The sequence below is a fragment of the Panthera tigris genome, chromosome B4 (genome assembly GCF_018350195.1).
Source record: "Panthera tigris isolate Pti1 chromosome B4, P.tigris_Pti1_mat1.1, whole genome shotgun sequence".
Lineage (NCBI taxonomy): Eukaryota > Metazoa > Chordata > Mammalia > Carnivora > Felidae > Panthera > Panthera tigris.
In genome coordinates, this window is record NC_056666.1 from 95148571 (window position 1) to 95162294 (window position 13724).

Consider the following 13724-nt stretch of genomic DNA (forward strand, 5'->3'; position numbering starts at 1 on the left):
TCTTCTCTATTTCCCTCACATCTGCATGTGAGAACTTCAAATGTCTCCAATAAACATTCCCTCTTTCCCAGGTTCTGTTTTTTGTGCTTCACTTATGGCCATCAACTTCTGGTTTTCCTACCTTTCATATCATTCCTCTTCAGCACATTCTTCCTTTCTTCAAGAACCTTGACTGTCATCAAGTCTACCACTTACAAAGTTCATGAAAATCTGATATCATTCCACTTACCGAACTTAATTTCTACTGTTCTCTAGCATAAAACTCTTGCTTTGATAAGAACTCTCCCTTCTTCTAATCTCCCTTCAAATCCACTGCACCAATTTCTATCTACTTGTTGCTTTTTATTAACTTAGCTCCCTTAACAGGAATGTCCTGCTTTTCCTTCCTTTTCTTTGGTTTATTCACTAAATATTTACTAAGCACTTAGTATGCTGCAGACATTATAGGTCCTTGGGAAATACAGAACAAATAAGACCAGGGTCCCATCTTTGAGGAAGCCAACTATGTCACAACAGAATCAGCTTCACAGTCCAGTTCCAAGTCTTAATTCTTCTGCAAAGACTTCTTTCATCATGCCAACCTACAATAAGCTCTCTCCTTTGGGGTTATGACCTGCACAATATAATTCTATACATCACAAATCTCTGTCTCTTCTGAAGCACAGAATTTAGACTATATACCAATACAGTTACATGGTCTCATACATTTAATAACTGTATCAAATGGATAAATTTTATCTTGTGACTAGGCTACATACTTCCTATTAGAAGGGAATAAGCTTTGTCCTTAACTGTTGTCCATAGCTGATATACCATTTAGCATATGGTAGTACTCAAACTCACTGACTAATGAAGAAAACATTAGTTACTTGAAAAGAGATGATATAACCTTTTAACTATCACCTTGATGGATTGTTTTAAAAAAATTACCTGGTTCTCTTATTCAATCAACTCATTAAATCTACATAATATGTTTTATCTACATATTTAGCCACAATCAAAAAAAATATTTAAGGTAATATAGTTCCTGGCTTTCATAGATGCCAAATGTCCATCTTATGTGACTCAACCCTTAATCTTTTAAGCATTGATATACTACTAAAGTGTTAAACTACAGCTTGAAATATGTAGATACAAATTTGTTCCAATTAATTATGAAGAATCATAATAAGGGGTAAGTTGATGTTCTAAATAACTTATAAACATTTGCACTTACCTTCGAAAACTGCTAGCAACATGTCAGGATTAGTCTTTACATCTTGAACTGTTTGCCATGGCATTACAAATGATTCTGTGTTAACAATTCTTGAAGGATTGGCATTAGATGGATCGTAAAATTTTGAAGGGAGAACGTTGAATTCAATAAGATGTATGTAGGCCAGCCATGCCAAGCATCGATCACTTGTTTTAAGGTATTCAGCTACTATTCCACCATTAGCTGATTTCAGTGCATTCTAGGTAAAATGAAAAAACAGCCTGTGTTTTTAGAAATAATGACTCCTATTCTTAGTAAGATTCAAATGTAAGGGCAAAGAAGAATACAAGGGTCGTATTTCTTTGGAGTGGTTCTTAAATATCTAAGTCAAAATTTGACAGCTGCCAATTTTTTTTTAATGAAAAAACTCTTTAGAAATGTCAATACAGATTAATATAATTTTTCCTCTGCTAAGATTTATAAGCTAATTACTGAAAAAAATTCAATTTATCTGTACATTTTTAGTGTCTCGACATTCAAAATCTAGTAAGACAAAAACAGTAAAACAACAAACAAAAAGACCCACCATACCCATACAGGAGATTTTCACTATGGACTAATTTTTTTTCCTTATTGTCTGAATACTGAAGTTTATTCTGGTGGGTACTTAACATACGTCTTCATTTAAACCTCATAAATAATCTTAAAAAGGCATTATCCCCACTAAGCAAATGAGGAAACAGTCATAAACTGACCCAACTCTACACAACTTACTGATAATAAGTGGCAAAACAAGGATTCAAATCTAAAGCCTGTGTGCTTATTAAACAGCTAATCTGTAATGTTTCAGACCTTTAAAAAATTCTCTATAAAATGTAATTAAATGCTATGATAAACGTTTACCTGTAAAACTGCAAGTGCACTCTGGCACCTTCCAGTAAATATGTGCAGCTGAACTCTAAACAAGAGAGCCTCTAAGAGCTGAAAGGACAGAATATCTGATGCTTCCCGCTTGGCTGCTCCCATCAGAAACTCCACCATTCTTTCACATACATAATCCTTTTCTTCAAAGGTGCTTTCTAGGTGCAGAAACTGCCCAAAGGGGTTTCATATAATTAATCCTGCTTCATAAAAATAAACTGTAAAGCTACAGATTTTCCACAGTTCATTAAATGTCATATTAAATCTTCAATTTCTGCAAAAAGGATCATTATAAATACGTGTAAACCCATCTTCCTGGGGCACCTGTCTGGCTCAGTCAGTACAGCAGGCAACGGGTGATCTCGGGGTTTTGAGTTCAAGCCCCATGTTAGGCAAAGAGCTTACTTAAAAAAAACAAAAACAAAAACAAAACCATCTTCCAGTACCATATCCTAGATTTCCCATTCTACAAGTTAGAAAGTAGAACCAAATGAAAACTAAAATCATACAGATGTACTCTTAGAATTACCACTGAAGCAAATTCATCTTTCCCTTCCTTGAATCAACAAAGTAATGGCAGCAAGACCATGACAAATTTACGAAATTTCAGGTTGCTGGTCAAGTACTATTTACATTGCTCAGGTTTGAGCACAAATTTTGTACATAAATATTGTACACAAATTCTGAGAACAGCATTCATATTAGATATATGTAGCAAAATAATTAAAAAGCCCTAAGAAATTAAAAGACCCCTTAAAGACCAAACAACTTTAAGGAAAAACTTCACACCCTATAAAATCTTATGGCAATCAATAGCATTAACTTTGGCACAAGGCTCCAGGTCAAAAATCAAGCATCTTTCACTGTCCAAACCTATTTGGTACCTGAGTTAGGAGAGAGAATGGCAAGTTCATTCATTAAGGGATAGCATGTTATATCCAAATCTCTCTGTTCTGAATTTCAGTTAGCAAATAAATGACAGATCTGACAGTTAATACATTTATCTAAAAGTTTAGCTAAAACTTATGGTTGCTGAGTTCAGCTGATAAAAGTTCAGATATTAATAAATATTCATTCTACAAGTGGATTAATTATAATTTTAAGTTTAAGCATGGGTAGGAAACATCCCATTGTCTCAGAGAATAAAGGACTCATTTTTTCACCAAATCTCTGTATCATGGTAAAGTTCAGTATTAGTATGAATTTACAGATTAAGATTATTTCCTTAAGTAATGAGGATAGATAATAAAAAGACCAAAATGTTTTCTGACATTCATAAAAATGTTACATGAACACAGTAAATTAAAAAAATATTTTTTCAGGTGCTTTACAAAAAAATTCACGTTGCCCAAACCAAAACTGCCAATGAATAGGTAAGTGTAAAATGTTTTAAACCGTTTATGTTTTTTCCTTACCAATAAGGTTAACAAGAAAATTTACCCCTTCACTACATATTTTCTTCTTATTTTAAATTTAGTCCTGACCCATGAGTGGTTTTGAAGTTACAGGACACTGAAAAGTCATTATATCTACCTGCAGATAAAGCATATGACTTTATTAAGCTATGCATCAATATTTAAGATGATCCAAAGAATTATAATAACATACACATACACTATGCTATCTATTCTACTCACAGTCCAAAAACTTTGATAGTCAGGAGCATATTCAACAGCTGTTTCACACATTTCCTGCACTTCTTCCTTGGTTCCTCTTTTTGAGAACAATCTGAGGTAATGGCACCAAATTTCTGGATTGTCTTTGTTGTTTTCCAAAGCTCGAGCCAGAACATTTAAAGCAGAATCCAAGGACTCTGAACATAGCCTACATAAAAGAAAAAAACCAGGAACATCTTTTTTAAAAAATACTTCAAGATACTCTTAAATCAGGCTGATCTAATGAGTCAACTTTAAAGTTTCATTTAAAAAAAAAATTTTTTTTTAATGTCTATTTATTTTTGAGAGAGAGTGAGACAGCACGAGCAGGGGAGGGGCAGAGAGAAAGAAAGACACAGAATCCGAAGCAGGCTCCAAACTCCACACTGTCAGCACAGAGCCCAATACGGGGCTCAAACCCACAAACTATGAGATCATGACTTGACCTGAAGTCGGATGCTTAACCAACGGAGCCACCCAGGTGCCCCTAAAGTTCCATTTTCTATTGGAACCTACCAAGAAGCTAGAAAGACCTATGACAAAGGGAGGTAGATTAGGATTTTAAATCACATCAGTCAAAAAAAAAAGGTCCTGATTTCCCACAGACCTAACAATTCCTTTTTAAGTGGATGTTCAATGAGCATTTACCAAAAAAAAAACCAAAAACCAAACAAACAAAAAACCCACTGTTATAAAACCCTTAGATTATCAACTTCAAATGTACTTTATGTCTATATTTAGCAATACCTTTTATGAGTTACTCTGGTCTGGGAATGGGAAAAGTTAAACAATTCCCCCTCAAGGCCAACTACTGCCAACACAAAATATCAAAGCTTTCAATGTAACAGTTCTTTTCAACGGTCAAGGGCTTGCTATCTCTTCAAGAAGATAACTGTCTCATGATCCTATTCATAAAATAATGTACAGTTCTTTTGGCCTTCACTCAGTAAATGAGTCAGAAAAGAAAACACTGTAACTTACCCCAGTAACATGGAAATGACACACAAGGTAAGTTAAACAAGCACCATATTCAGGTATGTGTGATACATTAGCATCCCGCAGTGCTGCCTTACTAACAAAGCTTTTATACCAAGTTTTCTGACATTCAAAATAGCTTTCAAAAACTGAATTATAAATTTTCAAGTATAGTAATAAAAGACTATTCCTGATAATAAAAGATTACTCCTGTTAATAGTATCAAAAAGTTGGAGTTAGAAAATGCAACAGGTTTATGAGAAAAATTACTATTTACCTTATTTGAATACATGTAACACCACCCACAGAAAAAAAGCCAATTCATCAGAATTTAGATGTTCCTAGACAAGCTTTAAACCCCTAAATTAAAAACTAACATAAAACTTAATTTGTTCCATTGTGATTTTACCATAATTTTAAGAGACTATCACTACGTGCCTAACTTTAAAAAAAAAAAAAAAAACCAAAACAATAATCCTTGCACCACTCAGAATATACTGTTTTAACTAATCCTGCTTTGAAATAAGAGCCTACTGGAGTTAAAAACTGTGGCTAATTTATTACCCACACACTGAGCCACACACACAACTCAAGATCTAACCTTAAACTTTTTCTAACAGCTTTTAAACAATACAGTGCTTCTGGTTTTGTCAATAAACAAAGACCTCATTGATTCCATGATGTAAACGTGATTACCACAGATAAAATACACTTCAAACATAAAAATATAAATGTGCAACAGTTGACACAAAGATCAGAAGTGGACCTACCCCTCATTCTGATTCAAATACTTGTATGCAAGCTTGAGCCAAAGCTGTACATGAGATGGATTTTCAAGCACACTTGCTTCTAAATTAGCAATGTCATCAGTCTCATTTGTAAAGTATCTGACATCATCTGGAGTGACAACTGTATCCAAAGCTGGAACATTTATTCGGTTCTCTGGCTGGAAGGCTGGAAAGAAAAGTATCATTAGCTTCACACTTTCTTTTATCCACAGACGAAGAGAAAACAATTGGCCTCAACTTTAAAATAATCTAAAAATCTAAATATTCGAAATATATGCAGTAGCTCATAGCTTTAAGATAGAATGGTCATATACTAGGACCCTTCTAAAAGTGAAAGGGATGTTATTAAAAACTATATCAGAGTAACAGGTATAAACTAGGATTCTGCTGGACAAACCAGAAGTATGGTCTCCCTACTTGAAGGGTAAGTGGCATCACCTGATAATTCACATTTACTAAATTAGAAAAGAAAAAAAAAAGTTATAATTTATGAAGATAAAATTATCCCACTACATTTAGAAAAAAGTATTAACATAAATAAGCACATGAAAGCATATATCCATTAGATATCTGCTAATCCACATATAGTAAACAAATTATGCAAACTTTATTTTTATTTATTTTTTTGACTTTTATTTATTTTTGAGAGAAAGAGAGAGACAGAACATGAACATAGGAGGGGCAGAGAGAGGAGAAGGAGACACAGAATCTGAAGCAGGCTGCAGGCTCTGAGCAAGCTGTCAGCACAGAGCCTGATGCGGGGCTCGAACCCACAAACTGTGAGATCATGACCTGAGCTGAGGTCAGATGCTCAACTGACTGAGCCACCCAGGCGCCCCAAATTACAAACTTTAAAAAAACTAGTAAATAAAGCAGAGTTAAGATAACATAAGATATACTTGACAATACACTACTCATTCATATTTACCTTGTTTGTTCGTTTATTCGTTCTGGAAGCCTACTGCATGTCAACAAGCAGACTCAAACACAAAAAAAATACTACCCTTACCCTCAAGGACACCCAGGCAGTAGTTCTCAAGTGGGAGCAGCACTGCTCGCCTCTCCCTTGCTCAAGTATGTTGAAACCATCACATTTACTAAAGAGTGATCCCTGTATTTACTGGGCAGGGGTCATGAATACAAGGGGCAATCCTACACAATGAAGAACTACATGCATTAAAGGCCAAATGGTATCACTGTTTTAAAAAAATAGAAAAAAACAAAAAACAAAAAACTAATAAGCTTGTAGCTACACCAAAAAATTAGTAAAGCGTTAGACAAAGATGAACACCACAATTTAATGATTCAGGATCTTAAATTACTTCTTACCATACTTAATTGGTCCTGTAGACTGTTCCTCATCACTACTGAAGCTATTCTCTGAAATAGGTTTTCTCCAAAATTTTGGCTTCCATTTTCTTTTATCTTTGTAGGTTGTAAATGGAGGTGCTAAAGTAGACAGATTTCTTACAGTTTTTAAGGCTATCCACACAATACTCAAAAAAAGCTAAATTTATTCTGTTAGTCAGAAATGACACACACATATATATATTTTCTGCCCTATAGGAAGAAACATTTATTCTACTCTATAAGCATGTTTTATATATATATATAAATATATGTGTATTTTTTTAGAACATAATGCCAAAAAATTTGCTATCATACAGAAACTCTAAGGTCCTTTTGTGGGTATGTGTGTGTGAGACAGAGAGAGAGATACTCACTATGGCCTTTACTTTCATTGATATTGCTAACAAGGAGCACAGCCATCTGGTCCATGGACATTCGATCTTTATTTACTCCAAAAAGTTTTTCAACGTATTTTTCTGAAATTAGAAGAATGCTGTCTTCATAAAAAGCATAAAACCATGGATTACAGAGACAAGGCTAATTAAAGAGTATAAAGTGAAGAGTAATTTAAAAATTAAAAGAAAGTATACGTTATTAGTCAAAAACATATATGCCTCCCAGAGGGCAAGGACTCCACTACCTTAATTACTATGGCAAATCCTACCACATCATGCACCCAATTTGGACTTAAAAAGAAAAAAAAGTATTTCCTGAAACAAACTAAACAAGTAAGTAAAAATTAAAGTGCCAAATTGAGAATGATCACACAGATTCAGTGACTTTACAATCACTCTGGGTTGTGATTAATACTAAATTTAATAAACACCAATTCCTTTATTTCCAGAAAACTTGTACTTTAAGGTTTAAAATTTGGCAATAAATCTGGAGAAAATCTTAACAGTATTTACTCACAATGTGTGACAGTAATCTACACTTTCTATAGTATCAGAGTGTATAAAGTCCTTTTTATTTCTTTGTAAAATATGAAACCACATTCATCTTAATTTCCATCCCTTCTCTATTTTTTAGAATAATAAAAATAGGAGTCTTTTAAAATCATTAATAAAACTGCTAAACGAGTATGTTAATATATTCTTCTAAATAAACTGAACTATTTATTTAGATGAGTTCTTCCCAAAGAACTTTCCACAACAATGGAAATGTCTTGTATCTACACGATCCTATTGGTAAGCACTTACGGCTGAGATCAAAAGCAACTATGAAGCACTTGAAATGTGGCTAGTGCAACTAAGGAAGAAATTTTAATTAACTTATATTTGAATAGCAACATGTGGCTAGTGACTACTATATAAAAGCAAATCTGGATAAAATGCCACAGATGAATGTACTGAATTATTACAACTACTTAAAGATGCCAATAAGTAAACATACAATTTTTAATTGCCTAAATTCAAGTTTTCACAACAAGAGGTCTTTAAGTACCTGCTGCAGCAGCAATTTCTTCATCAGTGCTTGTCTCTGAACAACCAATCAAAGACAGATTATATGACAGAATGTCCTGGAATAGCTGTTTTCGGCTAAGCGTATAGTCTTGTGTATGCTGCCTAAAATAAAATAACAACACAGAAAAGAGAATTATGTACATATCAAAACTAAATAATCAAGACCCTTTTAAATTATAAAATATTCACAAATAAAAACTACTCACCACTGACAATCATCATCATTACATGTTCCTGTTAAATCAAAACGGCAGAAACACTGATCGGGTTCAATCATATTACTGTATGATACTGAGCTCAAGGGAAGTTTTTCCTTGGTTCGATAGTATGGACTAAATCTAAGGAGGAGAAAGGTAGACAGGCACATTATACTCCACAAACAATCCCTATAAAATTAAGAAATTTTTATTTTTCTCCATTAAAATTTCTATGCTTTGAGCTTACTATCTAGTAACTTAATACCAAAATGAACTCGAAAAAACCAGAGTATCAACTGACAGAGACAACTACTTTTATACCTAAAACACAAAAGATCTGAAATAGAAAACAACAACAAAAATCCTTGTATTTAAACCTAGTGTCTTATCATATAATAAAACAGTATATAATATGGGCATTTCTTGTACAATTGGCATTTCTTGTGCAGCCAACAAAATAACTAGGGTTATAACTAGTGTCTGTACTACCCAATAGGTGCTTTACGATTTTATAATTAAATCCTACCCATTTAGTCTCACAAAGTCCAGAAGGCTTTAAAAAAGACATCCACAAAGCTAATCACCTAAGAATGTCTAAATCAATTTTATAAACACTAGCCAATGCATTCCTTAGAGTAATGATAAAATTCTTTTTAAAATTAAAAAATTCTTGTGGCGCCTGGGAGACTTAGTTAAGCGTCAGGTTCTTGATTTCAGCTCAGGTCATGATCTCATAGTTCATGAGATCGAGCCTTGCGTTGGGCTGTGTGCTGACACAGGTAACCTGCTTGGGATTCTCTTCTCCCGCTCTGCCCCTCTCCTGCTCGCTCATTCATGCTCTCTCTCCCAAAATAAACATTAAAACATTTTTTTAAATTCTCATTCGATTCCAGTTATTTTTCCTAAAATCCCTAATAGACAGTAATCCAGAATTCTCCACAATTCCCCAATAGCCAGAAATAAGGATTTGGTAAGAATAAACCCACTATGAGCTAAACTTTACTTCCTAATATGGTTCACATCTGACAAGACAATTTTATTTTCCCTAAAAGGACAAGTTCATTTTTCAGTCACCAAAACGCAATTATTTTTTCATTACTGCTAAACATCCAAGGTTATACTATCATTAAGATCAAGGAACAGTCCTGAAATTCAAGTTTACTGAATCTTTCTTTTATACCTGTACGACTTAAAAACTAGAAGAGGACTATGATAGGGTCTAAAAGGACATGGCTTCACTTCTGTTGTTTTACTCTGTGTTGTCACAAAATCCACATCCACAGAAATCTCCTACAAAAGAAAACAATAATTACATAAAGTAAATAAGCCTAGGGTGAATCCCAGATTTTATACGGAATATGAAATGTTCAGTTACCTGACCATGCAAGGCCTTTTCTGCAATGCCTGTGGTGGTTTTTAAAATCAGTTGTTTTAAGCTGTCAGCTTTTGAATATAATTTTTGCAATTCACCAATTTTTAACCCTAGAAAAAGTTCTGGTTTTTCTACCGTATTCTTAGCAGGTTTGTTTATGCATTCTTTGTTAGGTGTGTCAGTGTGCTTAAGGTTAGGTTTAGTAAAAGAATTAGACTCTAAGAATGATCTTCTTCGTTCTCTGTTTGAACCAGACAAAATCTCATCATCAACATCATTTTCCTCAGTGTCCAGACTTAATTTATCTTGAGTCAGATCATGAAGTGATGGTTGGGGTAAAGAAAATTCAGGTTCCTCCTCCACAACTGGAGCAATATTTTGTTGTTCCTTTGCTTTAAGGGCCCGGGCTTCTTTTAGTTTCTGAATTTTCAGGGCATACTCATATTCTAGTTTTTGTAATCGTCTTTTTTCCATAGCAATTAGTTCTGCTGAATGCTTTCTTGGACTTGATATTGGAGAATTGTCCAGTCTCATCATTTTGTTTGGCTGGGGGGAAACATAGTATACATATTTTACATCACTATGATTTCATAAACAATTTTTGGTTGGTGTTATCCCTACAATACAATGCCAACAATATAAAACTAAATCACTGATGAGAATAAAACAGTTTTATAGAAGTCCCCAACAGTTATGCCAGTTAATCAATAATCTATGAAAAATAAAACAAAAAGATGAAATAAAACAACTAAAAAATTAAGTTTCCAAAAATATGGATGTCATTTAAAAACAAAGCTTTAATCTTTCAGAATATGCAGGAAAAAACGTGTTATTTTATATATCTCTTACCCTTAAAAGTATCATAAAACTTTCTCCTTTCCAAAAATAAAATATTCCTACAAACTTACTCCAAGGCGATCTTGTTCCAGTTTACGTTTTCCTATTTCTTTACTAGCCACTGCCTTTGCCCGAGCAAGCTCCTCTCCGTACTTTAGAGTCAAAGCTTTCTTAATTGTAACACGTTGTTGAACTTTGTGAATCTGAAAATATAGGATAATTCTGAAAATGTAAATGTAAATCTTGAGAGGACATACCTTCTCCTTAAATACAGCAGTTTTAGAATATTCAACTGAAAATAAAAATATTCCAAAATTATGTCTCAATGGAAGATAATATATCGGTTACACATTTTGATGGCTTTGGTTTATGGTTTTGTTTTATAAAAAAACTTAGCCCATAAAAATGAGTAGGAATGTGAGACTACAATATCTTCATTTAAAAAAAGAACATTACTTGTTCCTGAAGCTTCTTCAAAAACATTCTGTTGACACTGAGAATTTTCTCTGTTGCCTGAAGCTGTTCTGTAAGTTTTGTAATCTTTGTTTCAGCATTTCGAACAGATTCTTTCTTCTTAGCTTCTTGTTGTACTAGATTCTTTAAAACAGACTCATCTTTCATCAAGAGAATCCTAATTGGAAAATAAAATTTTTTTCTCAACTAGTGGATGAATACCATCAGAATAAAAAATTTCCAAAGCAGTAGCTCATTTTAAAAAATATATCAATACAGATGAAAATTTAAAAGGATTAATGTTTTCATATTCACACACATATTCAAATAAACACGATTACATTTAATGAAAGCAACTACAGGTCAATATCACTAAGTTTGACTAAGGTGAATTACAGCTGAAAAACTATTACTAGTAGATGTGACTGAATCTGACCCTATAGGATTCCTGAAAAATGAGAACTTAAGACAGAAAATTGCTATGTTTGGCTTCATTTATAATGCTCTTAATAGATACACAAATAAACATCTAATAAATATAATCAAGCACACTTACAAATCTCTTATCTATTTTATTTAAAGCTAGGCAAGCAAGGGGACAGGAAGTCTAAATTTTTAAACAATATACAGATATAAAGATTGGAACTGTGAATAAAAACAAAACAAATTAATAAACAAACAAATAAATACAGATTTTAATTTTCTCAACTACTGAATATTATGGTAGACCATAAAATTAAAAAAATGAAAGACCTTGCCCAGGAGATATATTTCAACAGTCACAACAATTGTCATCTAAAATGAATCACAGAGTCAGAGACTATGTGATAGAATGGGGAGTAGAAATAAAAGAATTTTTTAAAACCTTTTCACTTTCTGGGGCACCTAGGTAGCTCAGTTGGCTAAGCATCCAACTCTTGATTTCAGCTCGGTGATGATCTCATGGTTCATGGGATCAAGCCCCACATCAGACTCCATGCTGACAGTGTGAAGCCTACTAGAGATTCTCTCTCCCTCTCTGTCCCTCCCCTGCTCTCTCTCTAATAAACTTTAAATAAATAAATATTAAAACCTTTTCACTTTTTATCGAAGTTAACAAATAGAATCTAAATGAAATTTATTTTAATCTTTTTTAAAACATACACAATACCATTTCTCATTGATAATTTTGGAGATTTACAGTCACCGCAGCATTTCATTTATGAAGAATACTTTTCATATCTCTAATATCAGGGTGTGTCTTAACATTATTATATATCATAGTTTGGCTAGCAGCAGGTTTTCTTTCTTAGTGAACAAAATAATGGCATATTTTAATTGTAATTAAAATATGGTAGTTAGCACAAAGACAAATATTCAAAATACTTAATCTCCAATGTCTTATTCAAAAATAAAGAACAGGGGCAGCTGGGTGGCTCAGTCAGTTAAGCGTCAACTCTTGGTTTCAGCTTAGGTCGTGAGCTCATGGTCCTGACATTGAGCCCCGCATCTGGTTCTGCGCTGACAGCCTGACAGCATGGAGCCTGCTTGGGATTCTCTCTCCCTGCCCCTTCCCCATGTGTGCTCTCATGTATGCGCACACTCTCTCTCTCTCTCTCACGAAATAAACTTTAAAATAAATAATAAAAGAAATAAGGAACAGAACATACTTTTGTTTACTTATAAAAATTTACATAGTCCCTATCGCCTTAATACCTCTCCTTGAGGGATTTGTGTGTGGTGCCTTGTCAAAACACTCCAAATTACATTCTTTTTTATGATTAAAAAAAATAAAAAGTACCAAGGTGGTTGTAAATTCTACCTTTTCCCCTTCACTAATTAACTATGAGTGGATTAACTTCTGAAGCTTGTTTCAAAAACCATTATTTATACACCATTAATGATTTTTAACATTAAGAATTAATCCATCCCTGTAATCATTTTTTACTATTAATCTTTGAAGTTTAAGAATCGGTTAGTCAGTCAGTTATTAAAAACAGAATAGGGGAAGTCTAACCATCTTTGCACAGAACCTCCCCTGACATGTGTAAACCTACAGGAGGACTAGCAGAACAAAACTCACAAGTGTTGATGTTAACTAAAGCCATTTTGCTCTTCATCAACTAATGATTTCAAGGTATATGGAGCAAAAAAGATATATAGCCATAATACTTCTATCAAATACACGCTAATGGTCCTCATCAAAGACTATTACAAAAATCTGCAACTATATATGGGGACAGATGTTAACTTAATGTGGTGATCATTTCATGATATACACCTGAAACTAATATAATATTATATGTCAATTATACCTCAATAAAATAACTTCCCCAAATATGCTAATGAATTAAAATGAATTCTATGACTCATGTCCATCTTATGAAGTTACACATTTTCAAAATTTTGCAACACATTTTCAAAATTTTGCAACACTACTCGAACATAGTAATTTCACAAAACACGTAAGTTTAGGATTGTAACTTAATATTCACACACATTTATAGTAACACCATATTTGACTATGTGTCTTACTGAA

The 13724-nt window shown here is 33.3% G+C and overlaps 1 protein-coding gene across 1 annotated transcript in view; it reads right to left on the reverse strand.

The window, feature by feature from the left end:
• Positions 1-13724, reverse strand: part of ZFC3H1 (zinc finger C3H1-type containing) — a 53555-nt gene that overhangs the window by 11153 nt on the left and 28678 nt on the right. Inside the window, exons 13-24 of the mRNA XM_007082250.3 lie at positions 11210-11384; positions 10825-10956; positions 9920-10462; positions 9725-9834; positions 8554-8685; positions 8328-8449; positions 7259-7360; positions 6864-6983; positions 5517-5700; positions 3754-3940; positions 2099-2287; positions 1217-1454 (exon numbers count right to left, since the gene is read on the reverse strand). Of these exons, the coding sequence (XP_007082312.1) occupies positions 1217-1454; positions 2099-2287; positions 3754-3940; positions 5517-5700; positions 6864-6983; positions 7259-7360; positions 8328-8449; positions 8554-8685; positions 9725-9834; positions 9920-10462; positions 10825-10956; positions 11210-11384 (2234 nt within the window). The remainder of the gene's footprint in view (positions 1-1216; positions 1455-2098; positions 2288-3753; positions 3941-5516; positions 5701-6863; positions 6984-7258; positions 7361-8327; positions 8450-8553; positions 8686-9724; positions 9835-9919; positions 10463-10824; positions 10957-11209; positions 11385-13724) is intronic.